This window comes from Mauremys reevesii, linkage group 1 (assembly GCF_016161935.1).
Source record: "Mauremys reevesii isolate NIE-2019 linkage group 1, ASM1616193v1, whole genome shotgun sequence".
Lineage (NCBI taxonomy): Eukaryota > Metazoa > Chordata > Testudines > Geoemydidae > Mauremys > Mauremys reevesii.
The window spans coordinates 256751123-256777545 of record NC_052623.1 but is presented as its reverse complement, the minus strand read 5'-3'; the positions used below and the strand labels follow the sequence as shown (position 1 = coordinate 256777545).

Sequence of the window (26423 nt, the reverse complement as noted above, 5' to 3'; positions counted from 1 at the left end):
AGAACCCAGGCTCTCTCCTGACCCCAGCCTCCACACTGCTAATTTTAGCTCTGCAGCACGAGCCCCATGACCCTGAGTTAGTTTACCTGTGCTCTGATGCTCACTGCCATGTTTTGTTGTCTTGATGTACCCTCACTGTGGGGTGATGTTGGGTCCATTGTGACATCCCCTAGGATACAATCTGGACTGTGAAACTGCTGTGTCCCCTTAACTGTCTAGCCTGGGGTGCCTTTTACACTGTTTTTCTGTCAGAGCAGCCACTCCTAGCCTACTCATGGTGCCTTCAGCATGCAAATTCACTCCCAGCTGAATACATCAATGCTCTCCCAGCCACTCATGAACTATATATAGGGTGACACCTGCAAATCTTCTGGTCCCAGTCTTGCACCCCAGGAATGTGTGTCTTGAACTGCTCAGCACCCCTCTGAACAGTGTAAGCTCATTAAAAGTCCATCATTCCATCAGAGGGAATGATTATGCACTAGCCTTTGTTAACCTGAGCAGAGCTTTCCCAAACACTTCAAACAAAACATGTTGGTTTAGATAAAAGAATAAAACAAGTTTATTAACTAGAGAAAGATAAATTTTACGTGATTATAAGTGTTTAAGGCATAAAAGTGAGAATTGGTTACAAAAGAAATAAAAGATAAAACCACAATCCAATTCCTAAACTTTACCAAGCTAAATAAGATTAGAGAGCAAGAAGATTTCTCTCACCCCAAAACTTTCAGCAGTCCATGCTAAGTGGAAAGCCTTCTAGTTAGAACCACTTCCCCCAGTTCAGTGATGGTTCTTTCAAATGATCTTGCTGCTGTGAGTAGAGATGGGGGGAGAAGAGAGGTCTAGAGGCATTTTTGCCCTCCTTTTTATACTCTAACTCCTTGTGCTGGAAAAGCCTTTGCTGGGTTATGAGGTCAGGCAGTTCCATGGCATACGTGAGCTTGCAAACCTCTTTCAGGTGAATTGTAAATTTCCTGTTTACAACTCCCCTGATAGTGAATCCTGATTATGCAGTTAACATTTTCTCAATACCTGTTCTCAGTTCTTTGGTATGTTTCTGAGGAATTAGTCTGTGGGCGTTCCCCAGAACTATAGCACATTACACAGTAAAATCCCATAGTTTCACATGTAATATTGTTACACACATCATAACAGTACAATGATGTTCAGCAGATTGAGTTTTCAAATAACATCTCACAAGGCATACTTTATACAAAATATAGTGAACATGGGGGTACAGGGCAGGCAAGGAAGAAGGGTCTTGGAGCCTAGGCTGCAGGCTGACCACTGCTTGTACACTACTATTTTAGCTCTGCAGCATGAGCCCTATGACCCAAAGTTAGTTTACCTGTTCTCTGAGACTCACTGATATGGCTTGTTTTTTCTTTTGTGTTTTGCTGTCTTGACGTACCCTCAGTGTGGGGTGACATTGGGTCCATATACTTGCTCTGAGTGGAACTGGTTGAGAAATGAGGAGTGTGTGTGGAGATTGTTGTTGATAAAATTTTCCATCCAGCTCCAGTTTTGAAGGGAATTCTCTCCAATATTTAGCTGTTTTTAATTTCTTTTTCATCTATAAAATTCAGGTTGTCCCTTCTTGTTTTAAGAAACTGATTTCCCTTCAAAGGATCTCTTTGGTGAGCTTCCCAAGCAATTTATTCATATCCGCCTCCTCATTGCTCTACCATGCACATAGTTATCTTTACTGGGAAGCAGCGTAGTCTGGTGATTAGATCAAGGGACTGGGAATCTGGAAATCTTCTGTACTTTCTCTAATCTATCACTCGCTGTGTGATCATGAACAAATCTCTAATCTACAGTTGTGTCTTTTCCCTCTCCCACACTCCACCTGAAAAATGGGGCTAACAACACACACAGTGGTCACCATATATCAAATGGTACCATCCCATGTTATCGGAGATATCACAATATTTCCTTATATTTAGAATTGACAATAACTACAATACCCTAGATACCACTTATCGGTATTGTTCAGCAAACAATGATTTTCTTTAAATAACAACCACTCTGTCAACCAGTGTAAAGTACTTTGAGATTTTTGGATGAACACTGACATGTACATTGAAAGTACTTACTATTACCTGATAAAATAAGCAATTAACATTTCAGTTTTTGGTCACACTAGCCCAGGATTCATACATAAGAGCTAGGGCTCTTATACAAACCCATTGTAAATGTCACTCTCATCATTTCATGGGTGGAATCACCTAACTATGATTTTTATAAAATTATTTTATCAGTACCCTGTTAAAATTAATATATGGGACATAATTTAATGAATGTTCTTTCTCCCACCTGGGAAGATTGAAAGGCACACTGTGCTTTTCTTCCATCCATGCAAATAACGCAACTTCAGGAAATTTCATAGCTGAACTGTCTCTTGCATATTAGTACTTACATCCCAGATTTATGGATTTCCTTAAAATTCCAGACATTCTAAAGTCCCTTCTCTCTGAATCATGAGGAAGTATTACTGTTATTAATTAACAACTTCAATCCTTGGTTAGTTGCATTGTCTCAGTAGGACAAGCCTTTGGTCCCAGTTAGGCACATAAATTCCTTAGTGAATAGAGGGGGTTAATAGAAAAGAAATTTTTAAAAAAAAGAGGAAAATGTAGGACCCAATTACACAGTCCCCTTGTGCATTGTTGCTATTGGAGGCATAGTGATATCTGTTGTGATTCACTGATTACTTCTGTAAAACATTACAAAATACCATTTCAGCAGGGACTGTAGAGGGGCCTAAAGAATTGAAACTAAACAGCCATTAAATACATTCATCAAAGTAGGCAGGTTAAGCAATAATAAATACGGAGCCAAGAGAATTAGTCTGTACCCCAGAGCATCTAAACAAATAAAAAGCACATAACAATTGGCACTGTTCTATAGGCTCTCCTCACCAACTCTTCTTGGTAATGAAAGGTCTTAGGGATCATTGTTGGAATCCTTCCTTTCTGGCATTTGTAAGAATTAAGATGTGAGTGAGTGGGAGATTGCTAGAAGGAAATGTGTTTTTTCATTACTGCAGAAGGAATGGGAGATATTCTCTTCCTTCCTTATTGGTCTCAGCTACCTTCCTCCCACATACCCATTCTTCTTTTCTCAACCCCTGCCTCCAAGCAGAACATCCTACTTTTTTCTTAGGCTAATAATCATAACTGGTTAATCATAATCATAGTGTTAATGCCACGGCTCTGATCTGTGTTGGCCAGCAGGCCCTGTGCAGAGCTTGAATGCTGCAGAACTCTTCCTTCCATGTCTGAGATTGCTAAACTTCTCTAGCCTGCCTCAGTGGGCGAAGGGAATATGAACTATGAAGACTCTCCTCATTATCTCTTGTCATTGTCTGTTTCCTTCACTTATCAGAACGAAGAGCTCCTCAGGAGGCAAACATCCCAAGGTCCCTCTTAATCAAATCCTTTTGAATTACAAGAGCAGCTGCTGTTGCAGCACAGTTAGTTTTTCAATTTACCCTACTGTTGTCAGTAACTTTACATGACTCCTTGTTATCCAATCAACTAAACTGTTTATGACGATAAGGATCTCATCCTCTCCTGGAATATTTCCTATGAATATTCTAATCTCTTTGCTATTTCTTTGCTGCTTCCCCAGTTGCTACTGCTCTGTTTGGTTAAAGCCTGTCTAGGGAGACGGAAGACATTATTAAATGAGTCCATTTTAGAAATACGAGTACTTCCGAGTCTCCCTTCTCCTGCATGTTTGGTGAGATGCTACTAAAGCAAGTGAGCACCCTCATTTGCAGGCTCATTGAAGGGTCCAAGAACAGAGTAGCTACAGGGACTAAACTTCCCTTCTGCCATTAAAAGTGATGCCTCCAGGACCAGGGAAAACATTTTGTGGTTTACATGTTTTGGGGTTTTTAACAAAAATGTGAATATTTTTTCTGCAAAAGTGGATTTTTGGGGGGCAAGGGAAGGTGCGAACACATTTCTTTTTTGTCAAAAAGCCATTTTTCATTGAAATTTTTTTTGACAGAACATTTTCTACCCTCTCTAGTTATAATCTGTTGGGCCATAACTTCTGAATGCTTAATGTCTATTTTAGAGGATCAGTGGTCAAGACTGGCCATCTCAAAATTTGAACTATTTTTTTCCCCTTGTATCTCATCACAAAGTCCAAGCAACTGTTGCCAGATTTTCTTTCTCCTACAAATGCTTCAGTTGTTTTTCTGCTAAAATAAATAAAATGCAGAAATATAAAATCTACATCAGTCTTAGACCTACATTAATAAATCAGCATGCCCAGGCTGGAGATCATAAACAGCCCTAAAATTTCATATCAATGTGTACAGCTCAAAAACAGATTTTTTAAAAAAAAAGAGAGTCAGAGGTAAGTGGAAGAAAAATGGTTAGAAAATAGATGTAACTTTTAGGCTTCCAAGGTTATTTGTTTTTCATTGACTTCAAATTGTTTTAAAAGTGCTCAGGAGTCTCATTTCAAAAATAATCACGGCTTTTTGCAATGCATAACAAAACACTCAACACCAATAACTCCTTTGTTGGGATAGTATTCCTTTTGCTGTGTCAACATAATTGATAATGGTGGCAGACAAAGAAGGATGTAAACACGCTGTAGCCATATTAGCACCTGCGGTTTTAGCAACACAGAAAAACAGATGATTTGATAAATACAAAATGGTAAAATGGATAAGGGAAAATAGGGTCAGGTTTCTAGGTGGGCGTTAAAAATTAGATAGTAAAATCTTTTTGGGGAATAAAAGGAAAATGCATTGAGAATGTTTGTTTGTTTAACATTTGAAAAAGAGATTTTAATTAAAGGGTTCTTTTTGCTGCCCCCAGCCATACCTCTGGGAATTATAGTTATACGAGGAGATTGTGACTTGGAGGCCTGTCGTATGTACATTGACCGGCTACAAGAGGTGAGTCAGTGAGAATTTCAGTTATTGCTTATTGATTTATGACATACTTTTCTCAAATCTGAGTGTGTTACAGAATGATAGCTATAGACACAATGTATAAAAAATGCTTCACTTTGCTCGTTCCTGAAACTGAAACTTCTCGAGGGTGGGACATGGGAGCCATTATAAATTCATAAGCAGCACTGCACAATATTTGGAGGACAGGAAGCGAGAGAAAGAATACTCTATCAATTTAAAGCAAAGAAAGGAATGAAAGGTAGTAGGTGGATTGTATTTACTGATGCCAGAATTTGATCAGAACAGCAGGACACCCCATGAATCTTGCAAAAATAATGTGGGTCCTTCAGTGAAAAGTAGTAGTTAGGATTAGGAAGCTCTTGATTATTCGTGTACGGATGGATAGATATGGTAGTAAAATGGAGCTGACTATGCAAATGATGTAATATCTGTATGGAAGTGACTCTGCTCCTATCTGTGGTAAAGCGATGAGCATGCCAAGTATGAACTAGGTATGTCCAGAAGCCTGTGTTGACTCTGAGGGGCCATGTAGTTAATAAAAGTGCTGCTTTTCCTCTATTGACAAATTGTCTCCTAAGAGCTGATTAAACATTACAGTCTGTCTAGAAGACAGAATGTCCAAATGCTCCAGTAAGCAACAATCAAAATAATTAAAAACATACATGTATTTAGGAACCAAGATAATGGATTCTCATGAATGTGATGTAACAGCTGTTACTTTATTTTTGCTTTCTGGTAGGTGTTTTTTAATCAGTCTCTCTATTGTTTTTGTCCAAGATCTTCAAAAACAAAGGTCAGATTTAGGCTCCCAGGACCATACTGAGGGCACCGGAGGTGATGGCCCAATTTTCAAAAGTGCTGTGCATCCCACCACTCCCCTTGAAGCCAGTTGGAGCTGCTATAGTGCTCAGCCCTTTTGAAAATGAAGCTACTTATTTAGATAGCTAAATGCAGATTTAGGAGAATAAGATTAGGATTTATTTTTAAAATTTTGGCTAGGGTGTACATCAGCAAATGGAGCTCTTAAAATGCAAATAACATGTCAGGACTGCAAAACAGAAGTGTGCTGTATCTTAATATGGAGACAGGTTTGGCAGTGATGATGCAGTGAGAGGATTTGGAGGACATTTCCCATCAGATTATAGATTACGGCCTACATTAATCGTGTTCTCAAAGCCCTGGGTAAAGGATGGAAAGTAGCTTCACTCGGCATGGAAGAGCCCCGGAAAGGAATTCTGACTCTGAGTTATCTCTGGCTCCAGTTTGTGAGGGAACTATCAGAGGGGTAGCCGTGTTAATCTGGATCTGTAAAAAGCAACCAAGAGTCTTGTGGGCACCTTATAGACTAACAGATGTATTGGAGCATAAGCTTTCGTGGGTGAATACTCACTTTGCTGCAGCCCTTTACTGAGTTTCTCTAACTTCCCTTGCTTATGCTAGCTGAGTTCCACTGGCTAGCACATTGTGGGAGGAGATGGACTGGGGCCAAGGCTCACCCACTCCCCACCTACTTACTCACAGGCTGGGAAGTGGAAGCCCCACTAAGTGTACAATGACTCCCCCTCATACCCACACTTGCTATCTTGGCAGACCTCACAGATAGATGGAGGGAGCCTTATGCCTATTGACTCCCCTGTATTAGGACCAGTGATGAATCTGCCTTTATGGTAGGTCACATCTTGGGCCTAGACTATCGGACAGAGTGCCTATTACAATAAAAGAGCTCCCTGGAACTTGCTATTGGTACCATTATGCTGTGCCTTCACTGAGGTTAGGTTGTAGTAGACCTGGGAAAATAATCTGTGAATAGTTTGTGATTTCCTTAAATTAAAAAAATTATTCCAAAGTATTTGTTGAAAAGCATCTGTTAATAATTCTTGTTTGCATGAAGTTTGTTGTGAATATTCTAAATCAGAGCTGTTGTAATAGGGGGACACAGGTCACTTGATATGTCATTGTTCCCTCTTAGGATGAACATATGGTAGTTCTTAGAAGTTCTTATATCCGCGGATGCAAATATCTTTGTTTGCGGATCACAGATCAGATGTAGATACAAATTTTGTATCCTCACATGGCTCTAAGAATTGGGTTTCTGGGCCAAACAGTTCAAAATGCAAAATTTGCTTTCCACAAATATCCTCAGTATTAACTTCAGATCCTCTGAGTGAGCGAGAGCAGCAGCCAGTAGAGTTATTTGCTAGAATGCTTATTGGAAGTGAGCACAAAAGAGTTGCAAACATGATGAAAGCTAATAGTCTAGAAAATGTGAATAAATAGTTGCAAAATTCTTGTGTTTTTTTTACCCTGTTCTTAGGTGGAATTGCACCTGCTAAATAAATAAATCGGGTGGCGTTAGTGTGGGCATCTCTTGTCTGGAGTCTGTAAATTGGTTTTGGATTCATTGTCATTGCCATTTCTTTTATTCTCACATTAGGACCTGCAGTCAGTAACTTCTACTACGCAGAGAGTTCACTACCAGGTAAAATATGAAGAACACTTCTTGTTTTAATTCTTTAAGATATAGAGAAAAATTAGTCTCAGCAAGGAGTTCATATGATGGTTGAATTCAGATTACATTCCCTGTATATGAAGCCAGACTTTGAATAGAGTGTGTTATCTTAGATTAGCCTTAAATTGCCATGTATCCCAAAGTTTGAGATGAGTTTCTGTATCCTCACAACACAGCCCCTTATGTAGCAAATCCTGGATTGTGGAACTGTTCTCAAAATTGTTTTGGGTTGGCACAACATCATAATGTAGGTTGTACTGCAACACTATTGCATTTTGTCTCAAATTAGTGTTTTGAAGAGTTTGTCCTATAGGACAAATGCCTAAACCTGAATAGATACTCTCACTTTTTCTGATAAATGGAACAATAATATAATATCTCACACAGCCAGTAGCCTGAAGTAACACAGTATGTCAGTGAGATTTAAAACAGCAACCCTGGAACATTTATAACCACTGCGCGCCACATAGATCAGAGTGTGCATCTATCCCAGCTTTAAATTAATTCACACAGATACATTTTAGAAGCTGGTTGTCTAAATTGTGCATGCAAATCTTTCTTTTGCACATAAAACAGAATGCTGTGTGGCATGGTTTCCATTTGGATTTGCAATTTAGAAGGCCAGTTTTGAAAATTAGGCCTCCAGTATGTATTTCTTAACTACGTTGTCATATGCGATAACTGGGATACTGGGGTATTTTATATGGTTCTATATTAGGAAATGCTCTCTTAAAATTAATCATTCTGTCCGCTGTACCACATTAAAATTGAAAACAGGGATTTGAATAGAATATATCAATGGGACTACCCACCTGAGATTAACTTTATTGTCTCCTGCACTAATTTGTCATTGGCAATGGATTAGTAATGTGATAGAATCCAAACCGTAGGGCGCAAACCTGCAAGATGTTGAGCATCCTTTTAAGGGTTTAATGTCTCCAACTCCCATTGAAATCAGTAGGAACGGAGGGTATTAAGTACGTCACAGAACGCACTCCAGTACATTGTAGTACAAGAGCATTATGGTTTAGGAACAGATTATTTTTTGAGGATCAGTGATTAGCTGGGTGACATAGACGCCAGTTAGACATAATCCCCAACATATGCCCTGAGCCCCAGTAGATACTAATAGAAAATGTACATTTGGAAAAAAATGATTTTGAAAGTTCTTTTTTGAATGGGTGTCTGTTGGTTCTGTTGTCCCCCTTCCAATTTCAACATCATACTGTTGATATTTGTGTTAGCCACTTCCAAGTACTGAGCATAAGAGCATTATACATTAGACAATAAAATGGTGAGAATTATTCCACTCAGCTCATTATAGAAGAGTCCACATCCAGAATTACCCTAACTGGCTGCTGGCTGCTTCACACAAAGGGACCAGCTGGACGTAAAATGCTGGACTACGTGTGTATGTATATGCAGGTACAAACTAGAGTAGCCAAAGTGTGAAATGTCAGAAATCATCCTCCCTACAGCACTGAGGTAGCTCTAACCCCTATAGTTATCTGCTCTGTATAAATGAATCACCTAACCGGCTCTGGAAGTGCAAGTCAGCTTGAAACTTCTATCAATACTTTGATGTTTCATTTTGAATGGCACTGCCTTTATGTTTTGTCTTCTGTGCTTGTTTATCCTTGATTGTTCAGGCATCTGTGTATTCTCAGTGGGTTCTTGCTACAAACTGTCTTGTTAGGTTAATTTGGGGGCTGTTCCACATTTTGTTGGCAACCAACTATAAATTATGGAAAGGAAGAGAAATCAGGGCAAGAGCTTCAGCTGATAGAATTGTCTTCATATCTCACTAATAAGGTTTCACAGGCACTTTTAAATCTTATAAACATTCACATTTCTCTCTTGGGCTTCCTCTGCAGTTGGAAATGAGGAGAGTCAGCATAAACTCTATCAGTGAGCTCGCTGCAAATTCAAAAATTGCTGCTGGATTTTTTTTTTCATTCTGTTTGTTCCTCGGATATGTTTAATGCATATTCATATGAGTGATACCTGCTCATCCGGGTTTAGCTACTGAGGCAGGCCTGCCCTCGATTTCTGATTTCAGTTTCCACCTGGCAATGTTATCCTTTCCACTGCATCTTCTGATAGGTTCCAGGAATCTATCCCCATGTCTGCTTCAGTTCCTCCTCAGACCATCTACCCCTCTGATATACATCAGTAACCTCAGATTCTTCCTCATTTTCACCCCCTGCTTCTTTTACTCTAGTCCTCACCCTATTGGCAAATAGAAGGATAAGTAGTAGTGCGCGCGCGCGCACACACACACACACACACACACACACACACACACACACACACACACACACACACACACACACACGTAAATCCAAAAAAATCCTCTAGGCCATAGTTTCCCTCAATAAGTTCTAGACACACAGCACACCCACTCACTCACACAAACAAATAAACTCTATAAACTAAGCATACTATTTCTCCTACAAGCTGAGATGGAAGAAAGATGGCTACTGTTATCCCTATTTCCAATTACTTGCGAGGCACTCAGGATAAGAGCTGAGTCAGTCCTGCTAGCCACAGATGTCAGGTTCCAGGGAGCTTTACATGTTTCCACATGTTTCAAACCTGATGTTTAGACCACTAAGCCAAGCCATCGCATAAGTATGCGCATAAGCAGAGTGGGGATTTTCTGCTTTCCTTCTCATCATGTCTCTTCAAGGACTTAAGTGTACAATTGTATTCAAACATAGGGCAGTGGATGCAAGAAAGGAAATATATGGTGACAAAAGGAGGGAAGGACAGATAAGCACTAGCAATAAATGAACGCAGGATTTAGAGACACCAGTAAAATGCAAGTTTGGGAGTGAATTGAGACAACTTTACTTTTTGGGGAGTAGAGGTGGGTATAGGTAATATGTGTAAGAAGTTTTTCATCAAGTGAAACCTGTAGCAATTCAGGCAAAAGTTTGCTGCTGGGACCCTAGCAAAGTGCCAAATCTTTGAATGTACTGAAACATTGTATAAGTTGTCTGGAGCAGCCTTTGCTTTTTTCTCATGGATAGTCAGGAAAGGAAGCCAATAATAGATGGAACAAATCAAACCCAGAGGCAGAAGCTAATAAGATGAATCTTACAAATGCTGGTAGGCTGCCAAGGAAAGTTGTTAACAACTTGCAGTTGCCTCATGCCAAACTAATATGCATCCACCTGGCTGAGAAACAAAAGACACAGTCCATCAAAACATTAAACACTAATCATGGGAACAGCTTATTGTAAACAATGCCTAGAGAGTGCAAGCACTCAGCTGACCAAGAATAACGCGGAAGCCAAGAATGTGTGTATGTTTACAGTACTGGAATAACCCTGTTACATCTCCAAGTGTTGAGGAAGCATCTAATACCTTTAGAAAATGAAGAAGCAGTGCATGATACACACTAACATATGGAGATGTGACTTGTGATTTGATCAGCCATTTATCTAGAGTTTAGCTGAAAGTACAACCTCATTCAGGTCACTCTAAGATTTTCCCTAGGAATTTACAAATAAACCAACAAATTCTTAAGCATCCTGATTTGCACAGCTCTTCAACCTAAGGGAATAGAGAGATGGAAACACCACTTCCCTTCCCACTAGATTCTTTGGTTTCTTCCAAGTTTTGTTCAATGCTTGGATATCCAGGTGACAGACACCTTAGAAATATCTCAGATAGATGGAAAACAAATAATCATTTGCAAAGCAGAAAAAATAAAACTATCCACAGGAGAATAAAGGTTATTTCCACATTTCTAAATGAAACAAACATTGGTGAGTAAATCCACAAAAATTAAAAACTATTAAATAAGCAAAGTACTTGACAGTTTCTGTATTAAAACTCCAGATGTGTTATTTGTGCACAATAAAGGGAAACCGTCCATTATGTTGCCTTCTATACCTAATACAGCTTCCCTCTTGTGTATTAAGCAGCCTCATTCTCCTCCTCCAAATCAGCTACACATTTTCAACAGTGAAGGTAATTAATCACTGGTAATTACCTTTACCTAGGGGTATGATGTATTCTCCATCATCTGAAGTCTTCAAATCAAGGTTGTCTTTCTAAAAAATATACTCTAGCTCAGTGTTTCCCCTTCTGGGGAATAGTGGGTTGTGGGAAGGTTGGAGATGGGTTGGACCCAATGTGGAGATGAGGTCTTGGGTGGAAGTGGAGAGTGAGCCAGCCCCACACTCACCCTGCAGCAGCAGCACCTGTCTAGTGGGGCTGGGCCTAGCTCCCTGCTCTGGGCATTGCAACCTGGCATGCAGGGTTACAGTGCCACTCACTCAAATTTAGCCCAGCTGCCCTCCATCATGACAGAGTGGTGGCGGGGCCACACCTGAGTGGTGCTATGGTCTCATGTACCAGGTGGCAATGCCCAGAGCCAGAAGCTGGGCCCAGCCATGTGGGACACGAGCTGCCACTATGGGGTGAGCCTGGGGTGTGTTCACTCTCCTATCCCCACTCCGGCGCCTTTCCTCTGCACTGGGCCCAGAATAGGGTGGAAGGTGCTTCTGTGAGAGTTCAGTACCCCTTTGGCAGGGCAAGGAGAAGGAGGTAGCAGTGGCAGAGGAGGAGAAGGACGCTGGCCTGATTTGGGGCCTACAAATTTGGACTCTGAGTGGGTCTTAAAAAAAGACAAGATGCAGCTGGTGGGTGGTCTTCCTGAAAAGTTTGGAAACCGCTGCTCTAGCTCCAATAGAAGTTAGATGTTTGATGCAAGAATTGCTAGGTGGAATTCCATGGGCTATTTTTCAGGTCAGACTAGAACATCATAAAGGTCCCTCCAGGCTTTATCGTCTGTGACTCTCTAACTCGCTTTGTGGTGCTGGATCTTTAAACAAAAAATAATTGAAACAAAATGATTATCATGCTGTGGTGTCCATGTAAAACATTGTTTTCTCAAATGGAGCCTTTCCTCCCCTTTGTGCTGTTATCAATCCCCATTCCCTGCACCCTGGCGCATACCCACCATAGTTCGTTGTCCTTATTTGTTGTGCATTCTAATTTAGGGCCAGATTCTGCCCTGATTTACACTCCATGCAACCCTACTGGACATCTCTGCTGTAGATGTAAATCAGAGCAGAATTTGGCCCTAAATGTACAGAAGTTTGGGTGTTCACTTATGACCAATTGGACCGAGTCATCTCCTATGCTGGTAAATCATTCAGCACAGTGTTGCAATCAGCTGGCCGGTTGGTCTAGTGGCAGCACAACATAGCACCATACAGTGGATCAGAGTTTGGGTTCTTTGCTCCCCGGTTCAGATGAGATTGAGAATTCTGCAGGGCCGGTATGTTCAGCTCTTTGGTACTGTTGTGTGCAGGGGAAGCCTCATATTTCTCCTTAGTAAATCTCCTCTGGGCAGTTCTAGTAGTGGCATTGGCAGGCTTCGAGAGGCATCTCTCTTTAGCCAGAAGGATGGTTGTGTTAGTGGATTATTATTTGTTCAAATGACTGTGGCACCCAAAAGTGCTAATGTTTCCAAACACAGAGGAAGACAGTCCCTAACCTAATGAGCATACAGACTAGAAATATGAAGATAGATGGAGGGAAGGGGACAAGGACACAATGTACAAGCATTGTGAACTGGGTAAAGACAGGCGTATAATGGCATGTCTACACTGCAAAAAATAAAGTATGATATTAACCTGTGTTACCTAACTGGGGTTAAAATAGCAGTGAAAACAAGATAATTTGGGATTTAATTCAGATTAGCACTTGAGTTCAACCCCAGGCTGCCGTGCAGGATTTCACTTAAACACCAAACCTGAGTTAAAAGTCAAGTTGCTGTGTCTTCACTGCTATTTTAACCTGTTAGCTAACCTGATTAAGAACACACCTATTTTTGCAGTGTAGACATAGCCTTACTGACATGTTTGTTTGTCTCCAGTGTCTGTTTTTAGACCCCACCCATTTCAATATTCATGATCGTCTCCACCACCGTAAATGAGTATTTTCAATCTGACATAGTAGGCGATTTAGCTAGTTTTGTTACTGGACTTTTGAGAATTCTGAGCTGAAGGGAATGGATACCAAAGGATATGACTGGTGTTGGCAAAGAAGATGGGTTTGCACATAGGAACTGACAGCTAGAAAAGAGGGACTAGGCTAATTATCTTTTACCTTTAGGATAACGTCAGCAAAGAAAAATAAATGGGTAAATAATACAGTTTTAGACAAAAGAGGTTTTTTTAAAATGTTCTTTCTCTCCCCCACACCCAGGATCAGGAAGGTTCCTTCCCACGAGTACTTTCTGTTCAGAGGCTCTCTCCTAGATGGTGCTTCCTAGATGGTAAGTGTATCTTCTTCTGGCGCTATGATCAGGCCTTGTCACTGATACACATTGAGAGACTAGTATTTCCAAAACTCTGAGTGTAAAGGCCAGGTGCTTCCCTTTGCTGTGCGGGGCAGGTAAGAAGGAGAAGGGTGCCTCTTTCCTTCTCAAGAGCAGAGCAAGACCTTTCTCTTGTGTGTGGCTAGAGGCCTGGCTGACTAGTGTGCCTGCTGTGGCCAGCAGCACTTAGATCAACACAGCCTGTGGCAACCCACAACAGTGAATTTCCCATCCCGGGTTGACAGACCTACTGCACTAAAAATATCTGTGTAGACAGTGCTTTTAAATTGCAGATCAGGCTCCAAAGCCCACTGCCATCCCTAGGCTTCAGAGCTGAACTCCAGCCCAAGCTGCAACACCTACGCAGCTGTTTTTTAGTATGGTAGAGCAAGCCCAAGTCTGACAACCCATGGGCTGTGTAGATGCACACCCCTCACCGGCTCCTCTTTTTGAAAGCTGCACCGTAGGGTGACCAGATAGCAAGGGTGAAAAATCAGGATGGGGGTGGGGAGTAATTGGTACCTAGATAAGAAAAAGCCACAAAAATCAGGACATCTGGTCACCCTAAAACAGCATGTTGTTCCTGGCCGTACTTTGCCCTCAGTATGGCTGCATCTGTTCATAGCAGGCCTTTGAAATTGCCTTTGAAGACAAGTTTTGTTTGTTGGTTTTGGTTCATTTTTGGTCTTTTTGGATTTCAACTTTCCTCTGCAATGTTGAAAATTAAAACACAGCAGCAAAATGCTACTGCATAAAAACCCCAAAGTGAAACTATCAAGTCTGTAGTTTTGTTGCCCAAAGTAAGTGCCATGCATAAGGTAAACAGATAGCACAGATGGTGAAAAACAATGTAGACAGTTCAAATGCTTTCAGTTTTAATAATCTAAGCTGCTTTCATAAATAGAACTTTTTTCCTCTTCACCTTTGCCATGAACAGACTGCAATTTTCTTGAATTTATTTTCAATTCAAAATTATTAGCCAATTATTTGATCTGCAGCTTGTTCACAAGCATTTTGATTTATTTAATATAAAAATTGAGCTGATAGGGTTGGACACATAAATCATATGATATTTTTTTTGTTCCCTGAATGAAAGGCAACTCTTTGTATTAGGTTTCTGGTATGATTGTCTTTTATTACAAATCTGAAATTTGCTTTTCATACTTTTGCATTATTTTCCTAATATTTGCTGTTTCGATGAAAATTCTTGCCAATAAAATCATTTGCTGGAAATGTTAGCAGAAAGTGGGGAGAAACAAGAGCAGATATGAATATGGTCAGAACACATAAATTGTTCAGCAGAATCTGCTGAGCACTATTAACAACACAGGCAAAGACTTTTACTTGCCTCCTTTGTAGGGTGCTTTGAGATCTACTGATGAAAAGCACTATATAAGAGCTGTGATATTATTATTATAAAATATATTAAACTTCACAGTGAGCCTTAAAGTTCACTCCGTGTGTGTGATATTGTTTGTGATTGGATTTTTTAATAAAGTACCGTGACCTTTGTTTTGTTAAACTCTGCCTTTAAAATCTCCACATGAGTCCTCATGAAAAGCTGGCATGACTCCTCTAGTTGCCTTTACTCAAGGGCTGAATTTAGTCAATCTACATTGTGGACTCAGTTTTGCTCAGATCTCTTTCTTTAACACAGCTCTGCTGTTTCCCTTTCTTGCAGCAACTTCTGCGGATCGTTTTTACCGCATTGACAGATCTCAGGTAAATTTCCACCCATTTACTGTTTCTATAGATCTTTTTAAAGCATTGTCAGATACAGCTTAAAATGAATTATCTGTATTTCTTCCTGTGTGTCTTAAAGTTCTGCTGATGCCTCATGAAAAACTGAAATATATTTTGGGCCAGATCCTCAGCTGATGTAAATTGACATAGCTCTACTGAAGTCAGTGAAGATGTATACCCACTGAAGATCTGCCCTTCTATCTACAAACAATTTGATGTTCAAATAGTTTTCTCCATTCTTCTTCCTTATCCTCTATTTCTAAGGACATATGTGTGAAAACAGAATATTTATCAGTTTATCTTCTGCTGTTTATAGCAAACCTGAAAACCTAATCTTCTGTGTATGACATTGGATAGCAGTGGAACTATGGAACTTATGATGTTACAAATTGCGAATTATGATTAGAGCTATATAAAATGCGCACAAAGAAACAGAAAACAATTATCAAACTCCACTGGTCTCAGGTATTATTTCCAAATTGAGTGTGAGAATAATTTATGACATCATGCAACTGTAACACACTGGGCAGGTGTGTCTTTGTCCCTCTTCTGGACAATGTGAAAAAGTCTCCTGAGTCTGCTACTGTCTCCAAGTTGATGGAGATGGTCCTGTAGCTTTTGCAGTAGAGGATCATGCTTGTAGACCAGAGGTCCCAGCTTCAAGTGCTGTGAATCATCTGAGAAGGGATGTCTTTACACAAGTTGCTGTTTTGACAAAAAGCCAGGTGACTGCTTGGATGAGGTTTTACTTTAAAGTTTGGAGAACCTGAAACTCACAAGCAGGGTGAAGTAAAATGTAGGCTTGGACCTCTAGGGATGTGATCCTATCGAGTTTTGCACAGCTTTTGTCATGATGCTATAGATGCCCTTGGGTTTACTCTCTCCCTCCTCCCCCATGTCTCTTTGGGGTTGAAAGTGAGGATCCATGATGTTTCCACTGAGCACAGGATTGCAGATTTACTCTCCCTCAGACTTGCATTGAACTTCCCAGAACCTTCTTCTATGTCTCCGAGGAATTGGAAGGAGAGGAACAGTGATAATGGAGATGCAACAACAAACAAACAAACAAAATAAAATGGCTTGGGAGAGTCCCACCAAGCTCTGAAATGTTTTTCTGTCCTAAGGTCAGTTCTGGCTTTCCGGGCAGCCCTCAATCCTGAACGCTGGCAGGAGTGTCTAGCCACAAATGTCAGTGTCAGCAGTCTCTGTGGATTTTTTAGTTGTCTATTGGGAGGTGTTGCTCAGTTGTTGGTGGAACGTAGAATAGAGACCAATGGAGACAAGGTGGAACCAGCCTTGTAAGCATTGTTACGGAATGGATACTTGCTGCAGATGGAGGGGGAAATCCTGCAGGATGGGCCAGTTTTCACCTACCTTTCTGATAGCCAGTTTGGCCTCCTGACAGATTGCTGGTGACTCATTATTGACTCTCTATTTCATTCTAAAAGGAACATTTGCACTTTGTGACGGAAATTTCTCAGGACGAGATTTTTATCCTGGACCCAGAGCTGGTGATATCACAGCAGGTGGGGACGCCGCCGGGAATGCCTGATCTGGTAGTGGAGCAGGCCTCTGGGTAAGCATTTCCTTTCCCAGGCTGGGCTCTGGCCTTTGCAGCTTTTCCAGGAGTGGGCACTTCCCTTCCTGCACTCCGATGGTAGGAAGAGGAAAAGGCAGATATTAAAGTAAGGAGTTGGGTAAACAGATCCATTGATCAAATTACAAACTCTTTCTCTATGGGGCTTAGGTTCAGATACTGGTACATGGGGTCTTAAATTGATCTGTGAACCTGGGAGTTACAATTAAGTGTCTCCATTTCCTCTTGTCCCATTGATGGCTCAATATATGCTCTCACTGAAGTAAACCCCACACTCACTTCTCCCAATGAGCTATGTAGGGTTAATCCAGCTTGAAAAGTACTGCAAATGAATGAGTATAAGAAAGCTTCAAACTGGAGAATGAAAAGCAGCCTCTGAGGAATTCATCTCTTTCTTTCTTCCTTGTGTTTTTAGAATATCGGATCGGTGGAACCCTGCAGTCCGAAAGCGGATGCTGAGTGACAGTGGCCTTGGCAAGATTTCCCCGCACTACGAGGTACCTGACAAACAAAAGGACGCCAGCCAGACACACATGCTGCAGTAAGAGCCCTCTGCATTTCTCTGCTTGATGCTGCACCGTCACCACCACGACTGACAACTTTTAGTTGGTCTTTTAAATTGTAGTGGGTTACAGTGACAGGATGAAATGGAATCTTTCTTTCTTTTTTTTCCCCCACTTCTTCCTTGTGCTTCATCCTCTTTCTCTGTCTGTTGCTTTTCCTTTCCTTTCTTTCTCCAGCTTTCAGTCTCCCATAGTCTTAAAAACATTGGTCCAGATTTCCAAAAGTGAGTAGTGATTTTGTATATGTCAAAATTTGGCTGCAAAACTGGAGGCACCTTAAAGGGTCCTGGTTTTCAGAACAAGCTGAATGCTCAACCTCTGAAAAAAGCCCCCTTTAAGGTGTGTCAGGTTGATCACCCCAAAATGGAGGCATGCCAAATCACTAGTCATTTTGAAAATATAGGCCACAGCTTCCAAGGGATCAGAGCCAAGGTTAGCATTTTGGGGCAGACCTGTTAGACAACTTCTTGCTGTCCCACTTCCACAATGTAATGGCTTCCTGTCCACCATGATCATACCATGACATTCAGGGCCAGTTTAAGGATTTGGGGAGGGTCAGTGAGATAATTCTTTAGGCTACACCCCAGACTTAATTGACTCTCATTACATAAAAAGTGTGTATTTGCATGTGCATGTATCTTTCATTTTCCCCACCCTCTCCACTTTTTTCAGAAGTGGAGCTGCTTGTTCCTGTTGGTTGAGATTTTTCAAACACTAATGAAGGGATTTAGACACACAACTCCTATTGAAACTTAAATGGGAGGAGGCTTGCTGAATTCCTTTGTTAGTTCTGAAATTCTCATCTTTTTACTATAGCAACTGATTTAGATTGATTTACATCAATTCTCCTTTACATTTCATGTTACCTCCAATCGGGGGGGCCGGGCGCGGGGAGGAGAGGGGGAGAAAAGCCAAGTCTGCCTGAGGAAAGAGCAATTATATATACAGATCACACAGACCTTGTTATAGCCTGACTTTTAGTTAATTCCTGTCCCTCAGATCAATTATATGTGTACATGTGAAAAGGGACTGCCACAGTGTCCATTGGTTCGTACTCTGCCCTGTCGTGGGGAAAATTTTGGTTCAGTTCTTGGCCTTGATCTTGTGCTCCCCAGAATGATAGGGATTGTGAATATTGCAGAGGGAAACCTAAACAGCTTGGGAGAGTCTGTGGCTTTCCCCAGGCCAGAATGTAGGGCCTTAAACTTGGGGCATGTGAAGCAGAAAGAAATTAGAATGATGTCATGTAATTCCTGGCCAAGTGGAATAAAGGTAATTAGGTGTGAAAAATGTTCTGACTGCTGTGAGGACAGATTTTGTTTAAAGTGATGTGTAAAGAAACATTTGCATAGATACAACAATGGTATTTATCACAGTGATTCATTTATTGCAGGTACAGCTGGTTGTGCTGCCTATTGTTAAGGTTACCCGATACTTCCAATTATAGAACCCTGTGTTCAGTGGCTTAGAACTTTGTTAAAGTTTAACTGTTTGGGCTGGAATTTTCCATAACAGGAGTCTGCCTCAGATTAATATTTTTTGAAAATTTCAACTAAAACAGTTCAGCTTTTTCCGAGACCGGAGATGATTAGTGGAAAGTACTTTGTTTTGCCTGCTTTTACAAAAAAAATCTTACGACTGTTTCATTGAGATGCTCTAGCTTTGGATCAGGGACTTGAAATTTAGTCAGCCTGATTCCAGAGATGTGCCTTTTGCCATTTCCATGAAAATTCACTCAAATATGGCCACCTTATAAACCTCTGGAAAATTTTCATACATGCTCAGTAGAGACTTGTTAGAGTCTGGCAGCTACATTATCTGAAGATTCTGGCCATACTGAGCATGCTTCAATGCAGGATGCAGAGCAGGACTTTTCCTGTGATTGCTACTTCTGGTGGGAGTAGGGGCATTGCAGTACCAGGCATAAAGAACTTAGAGCTGGGAGACTGTCCTGTGCTCTGAATGCTTCTGCTGCTTACATCCAGGCAGTGAGGAGGAGAAGGAAACATCCACACTAGAAAGCAGATGAGTGAGAAATGGTGGAAGCAGGGGGATCACGTTTCAGGAACTGGAAGGGGGTGGAGCAGAGGAGTCAGGGGTTAGGAGCTGGTAGTGGGTGGGAGAGTATATTGGCACAGAGAGGGAGGGAGCAGGAGCAAAAGGATGGAGATGATGGATAGGAGTGGAATGGGTCGGGAAGGAGCCAGTGTGTGGGGCTAGATAGGAACAGAAGGGGAAAGGAAGAAGGAGCCTGGGTGGGTGGATAGGAGCAGAGTGGGACAGAGATAGGGTAGGGTTACAGGGTCAGAAGGTTCCGTAACTATTAGAGAACCCTCTCTCCAGAACCTGGAATTACATTACATGGTCACATACAAATGTCCCCTGCTTTATTCAGTGTACAGGATGGAGCTGTCATAGTGAGAAATCAGGATTGTGTAGTGAAGGGCGACTGTTGTCTGCAGGACCCCCAAATTAGTGGGCACTTTTGACAATTTTGGTCTTAAACTCTCTGGGCCTGTGTTCACCAGCTGTAAAATGAGCCTGACTCCCCTCCCGGTTACTGTGCTAAGGTTTTAGTGATCAGTCCTTTCTACTCCTAAGCACTGGCTACAGACAGCTCTTCCATATCAAGGGGTAGGGAGAAAGGGAGCAGAGGAAAAACTTGAAATATCATTAATCAGATGCCATCTGAAAATAAACTCACGTGAAGCTCACTTAATTAAAAACAAAAGGGTAATTCATTTTCTCTAACAAAGACCCCTGCCTAGGAACCATTAAAATCAAATCTCTTTCCCTCCAAGGGCTTAAGAGTAGGATCAGTGCCAAGCACGGTAATTATTTTCAGATTCTCTCTCTCTCTGTAGATCTTTTCATTCAGATTGGAGAGACTTAAGGCATCTCTTTGTTTACATATCTTGTCTTTTCAACTATCCCTGCATTTTCAAAAAGACTGACAGCATTTTAAAGGGTGGTATATGGACACTCCAAACAGCCGTCAGCCATACTCTTTCTGTTTGTGGTCTGCTCTCATGATCTAAGACAAGTCTGCCCAGGTCAGTGCTTGAAAAAGAGACCTCCAAGGAGACCCAGAGCACTGCAGAAAATGGCACTGGTGAATCAGCTGAAGGCACTCTTTCCTCCTCCAGAGCGAGTGCTGGACCAATGCCCTAGTATGGTGCTAAGGGATATTGTGCTGTGTAGCTGGAGGTGTTGTACAGTATTGCTGATGAGATGTAAAACATGGCCTCTGATCACTTGTAGCTATTAAAAGATCTGCTGGAACTTCATGCAAGACACAAGGTATCCCCTGTATTCTGTAAATTTTCCTCTTTGGGTAGTTGTGTTCTGGCTTGCTAAAATTCTTCCTGAAGTTACATTTGAAAAAGGGTTTTCTGAATGAATAAACTCTATGTTCTGTTGAGAGAGTTGGGCTGGAGAAATGCTCTGCCTATGGAGTGGAGGGAGAGGGGGCGGGCTTGATCCTGCAATGTGCTGAACACTGGCCTCAGTCTGGCAAAGCACATATTTAGGTGCTTAACTTTAAGCACATAAGCTGTCTCATTGAAGTAATTGCTTTTCATCTGATCAAATGCTTCTTAGCAGTCCTTGGCTGGACATATGATAGAATGTGGGAGGCTATGCACTAAACAAGGGATGTCACTTCATCCCCACCTCCTAACTCCAAAACCACCTCTGAGCTGCCAGTTGTCATTAGTAAGAGCTGGATTTAGGCATGCTCTCCTGAAACCTGTGCCTCGGTGGGTCCATGAAGACCATCTGTGGAATGCAGAGGTGATGTGCTTGTTCTCTGTCAGCAGAGCAATGTGAGGAATTCAGAGTATTTACTGCATCATTAGAGCATTGACTGTTGGTCTGTCATCAGGGAACATTCATGGCTATTCGCTTAAACCGTCAGGCCACAGGATGGTTACCCTATTCCAGGGGTGGCCAAACCCACTGACTCTCCGAGCCACATACAGTAATTTTCAGAAGTTCTAGAGTCTAGTGCACCTGCCAGGGCTCTGAGCTTCTGCTCCACTCCTGCTGAAGCCTCAAGCCCCGGCAGGTGCCTCCCATGGGGCTGAAGCTCTGAGACATCCCTGTCCCCACTGCAGGGCAGAAGCCCTGAGCTCCCCATGCCCCTCCCCCGAGTCTGGTAGGTGGAGAATGGGGGATGGGTGTGAGGAGCTCCATGAGCTGCACTTTAACTGTAAAAGAGCCGAGCATAGTTTGGCCACCCCTGCCATATTAGCTGCTGCAGGTGAGGAAAAAAAGACAGTGTTGAAAAGGGAAGATGTGAACTGTAACCAGTACTTGATGGAGGTTGGCAATACACTGAATGAAAGAACCTGTAAACCAAACTCTTTCATCTTCAGTCACCTGGAAAGAGTAATAGCAACTTGTCTAACATCTACCCAGCTGTAGTGGCATTGTGTGTGCAGAGCTGTTAGATGTGTTATCTGAATAAAGAGCATGGCTCATGAAGGGTGGGAGAAGGTTGGCCAGCACACCGTCTGGTTAAGATGTACAGAAGAAGAAAAATGCCTACAGGGGCTTGAAGATGGCAGCAACACTTCACAAAAGTGGACATTAATTAGCCAGTAATATCACGCAGCCACTGCTTTATGAGGCAATAATGATCGAGTTCCCGAGGGGGGAGAAAAAGGAGGCTGGAGGTCAAGTGCTTTGTCACAACCAAAGGAATTGGATCATTGCTGAGGAAATCAGAGTGGCAGTACAGATGTTACAAAGGTTTTTTTTAAAGGAAAACTGTGTGTAGCACAAGGTGAGAAAAGCATCAGGGAAGTGAGTTTGGATGTGAAAACGGAGAGAAATGTTCATGCAGTGACAGGATTATGAAAATGTAGAGAGGGCATGTGCAGTTTAAAAATGTGTGGTGCAAGCTGCTAGTGATGAGTGCACCTGAGGAGGTCCAGAGGTTTGCTTTGGATAAGCATTTAAAACTTCAAATGCTTCACTATGCTTCTTACTTTTGGAAAAATGAGCATGAAATGCCATAAAACTTGTTCCCAAATACCTCCAAATAGTCAGTCTGTCTGGTAGTATTTCAGCACCACACACTAAAAGGTTTGTTTGGTTCAGATTCTGTTTAAGCTCTGGGTGCAAATTTGAGGATTGAGTGGGATATTCTTATTTTATCCAAGCAGTTTACTCACCCCTAGAAACCAATTTTCCAGGGCTGTTTAAGATCATAGATGTATTTGTGAGTGTAGTCACGGCTTTCAACCCAATCACGTTTGTAGGGTGACACACACAAATTCAACCTGTCACCCACTCACCCACATATACTTTCTCTTGTAAAATGTAATTCAAGAGCAACAGAATGATTAAATGGAATTTCTCCCTCCCTCCCTCCCTCCCCCTCTCTTTCTGCTTCTCCCTTCTACTTCATCCTCTTTTTCCATCTGTTGGTCTTCTCTTTCTTTCTCTTGCATTGCCCTCCACTCTTAACAAGATAGCTTGTAAGGGACCACTCTCATTACCCTAATGTGGCATATGAAGAAGGCTTACATTTTAGCATCTTTCCCAAGATGACCAAGGAGGGGAAAGGAGAGAGATTAAAAGGTGTATTGGTGTATTCTTCACTGCATTCAAACACAGTTGGTTTTCTTGGGTCTCCATTCTGAAGGTAGTTCTACTTGGAAGCAGGAATTCTGCCTGGCCTTATTTTTCTTGGATAGTTTTATGTACCGTGAAACAACGGAAATCAGAGACAATCCCAGCACTACATGAACGGAATTTCAGAAGTTTCACTGTATGCCTTCAAAGAAGGCTTATAGACTGAGAAATAATAGCAAGGCTTTACAAGAATTGTTGACTATTTGGCTAAATACAATGGTATAAAATAATCTATTCTTCCATTGTGATCCCTGTTTGCAAAATCAAAGCTTTGGTAGAAGTTGCCAGAATCAATCTGATGTTTTCTTGTGTTCTCATTTCAGTAAAGAAATATATATTATATATATAAAGTTTTTTCCCCCTGTACAGTAAACTATGTATAAGAACAATGCTCATACTGCAGGTAGATGTCTCTGGATAAAAGGGACCACTCCTCAGGGAAACTCGGTCTCTTTGCACTTTGACTGCACAAAGAAGTATGGTTTCTGGACTCCCTCTCAGCTTGTTGTGCTGCTTTTCAGGAGGCTGCAGCCCATAGGATTTCAGGAGTTTCTTAATGGCAGCTGCTGCAGCTATCTGTGTCTGATACTCTGGGATGCTGATTTCAGTGTCCAATTCGTCTTCTAAAAATTTCCTGGAAAAATGCCTGTTGCTTCTGCTACTATTTACAAAGCTTACCCCAATATCAGTGCGGGAAGGCACATGATAAATGTGTTGATCCAGAATTCTACCTCAAAAGAGGCATGATAACAAATGTGTCTGGACTGCTTTGGTCACTCACTTGCAAGCCAGTTTCAAACCAGTCCTCTCCAGCTGTGGCATTTCTGCACACCTAGTCCCTCTTCAGCTTCTCCAAAGTGGTGTCCCTGTTTTGGCTTATTCTTGTGTCCCTCAGAGCCACACCAAATTCCTTCACACCATATGATGCAACATCTCCTTTAATCACCACCATGGTGAATAAAAGGCATTCCAGGGCATGGCTGAGAACTAAAGGCACCTCATGTGGACAACTGAGCAGAAAAAGGAACACCATTTTGAAGGGAAAAGCTGCACAGATTGGGAACTGAGTGGGAAGGAAGGGCACCAAACCACATCTTTGCCTAGGACTGGCTCTGACCATACCCCTTTTATTTTAAAATTGTTTTTGATTTTCATGAAATCAGTTCAGATCTCAAACTTGGTATTTTGGCTCTGTCAGCAAGGAAACCCCCCACTAGCACCAACTGGAAACAAACAGATCTTTGGCTGTTTGGGCATCCGGGAGTTGTAATTCCTTGTCTGTTCCCATTCAGGCCCCATTTCTGGGAGGAAGACATGACAGAAATAACCAGTCAGAACTCACGATTCTGAAAGGCTCAGAGTTAGCTCAGCCATCTTCCTGCTGTCTTGTAGTGAGCACTGGGTGCATGAAGATCATGGTGTTGCCTTCTGGCAACGTGGAACTGAGAAAACAGAAAATGCCACAGCACAAATTAATTCTCGCAACACAGACTGTGGCAACAACCACCAGTGATGTACATCATGGTATACCTTATTGGATGCAAGAGAGCTCTTTCCAGCAGGGGTTCTGAGGAAGCAGCCAGGATAAACTTTTAGGAGCTTTTACTGACCCTTTGTCCCTAGTGAGTGACTGAGTCTGTGAAATGAGCAGAAAGATATCACAGATGCTGCAGAAAGCACTCAAGTTAATCACTTGTTCCCTAGAAATGGGTGAGCCTTTGGCACCACCTGTCAGTACAGTGCCAAGGTCTTGACTTATCTAATCAGGACTGGCATTTAGAGAAATCATTTTTTGACTTAACAGAGTAAAATTTCCATGAAAGTAATTGAGACCCAATATATATGGAGCCCCACATCATCATTTTGACAGTCCTTTTCCAGCAATAACTGAACTTTAAATCAGTCTTGTGCCACCTCTTCTGCTGTTAATAAATGTGGTTAAAAAGGAAATTAAAGCGTCTTTTTCATTTGCATAGAGACAAACCTATTTGCATAAAAGATTGCTAGACAAATTATGTTTGTTTTTTTCCTCTAGAATTAGGTCTTCTGCCTTCTGCTATTTAGGCACTGAGGTGCTAAGGGGTTGTAATGAAAGCTGCTGGATCTGACAAGACTATCTGTGTTTCTGGCCCTTCAGTATATGCTGGAAATACAGTGTATTCTGTATACTGTGAAATATGATATTTCCCACCATCCCTGTTTCTAAGCAGGGGTGAAAGTAATATTACATTCTTACTGGTACGGGGCTGGCTCCAGCCCCCGGAAGGGGCAGGGCTGGGGGTCAGCCTCCCCCAGCCAGCCCATTCGTGCTGCCTGGCCCCTGCCGCCCGGGGCTTCGGCGGTGATTTAAAAGGGCTCGGGGCTCCGGTGGCTGCCATGGTAGCAGTGGCAGCAGCTGGAAGCCCCAGGCCCTTTTAAATCGCTGGCCCTGGTGGCATCTGCCCCTTTTCCCCCCTGCCCCATTGGCAGCCTGTACCGGCCCACTTTCACCCCTCTTCTAAGTGAATACTTTAGACGGAGTGGATCCCCAGAACAGATTTGGCATGGATTTTAGTTTCCCCTTCTCCCTCTTCCTGATCCTGGAAATGAAGGCTCTTAATGATTTTGTAAAATCTCAGCACCTGATGTGCAGTTGAGGAAACTTGCCCTGCTAACAAATTGTTTTGGTAGATAGTGAAACACAAAGCACGCCCACACATCATGAGACTACAAATTGACTTCTTTAGAGAGATCTCATGGCTGACTGGCATCTTGCTCTCTGAAAGGGAAATACAAACAACCCAGCCTCCAACCTCTTCCTGGAGCTGATTTCCAAGGAACAGAACAAATGCATGATTGGCTAAGGACTCTACGGTCCTGGTGCAGAGACAGCTTGTTGCAATTTGGTTTTAAAATCCCCTCCAAATATTGTCAGCAGATAAGGGAGAGAAAATGAGTTTTCTGAGTGGAATGTAAGTTTTTGTTGGAATGAGTTTAAAAGATGAAATCTGTGTTTGACAGCGATGAGATAGCAGGGTGCATCTGTTTTCTCCACATGGCTTGCCAGAGCAGCCACAAATCTTCCTCCCTATCTCTGGCTAATTGTCCAGGCCAGA

The 26423-nt window shown here is 41.9% G+C and overlaps 1 protein-coding gene across 5 annotated transcripts in view; it reads left to right on the top strand.

Annotated features, from left to right (window-relative positions):
• The window catches only part of DGKI (diacylglycerol kinase iota), a 293322-nt gene that overhangs the window by 218160 nt on the left and 48739 nt on the right, over positions 1–26423 (top strand). For 4 of the 5 annotated variants that reach the window (XM_039520216.1, XM_039520215.1, XM_039520214.1 and 1 more), the window contains 6 exons: positions 4842–4921; positions 7374–7418; positions 13674–13743; positions 15467–15507; positions 16977–17104; positions 17541–17666. In XM_039520216.1, the coding sequence (XP_039376150.1) occupies positions 4842–4921; positions 7374–7418; positions 13674–13743; positions 15467–15507; positions 16977–17104; positions 17541–17666 (490 nt within the window). Of the gene's footprint in view, positions 1–4841; positions 4922–7373; positions 7419–13673; positions 13744–15466; positions 15508–16976; positions 17105–17540; positions 17667–20552; positions 20764–26423 lie in introns of those variants that run through there. The other variant, XM_039520217.1, reaches the window with a different exon arrangement.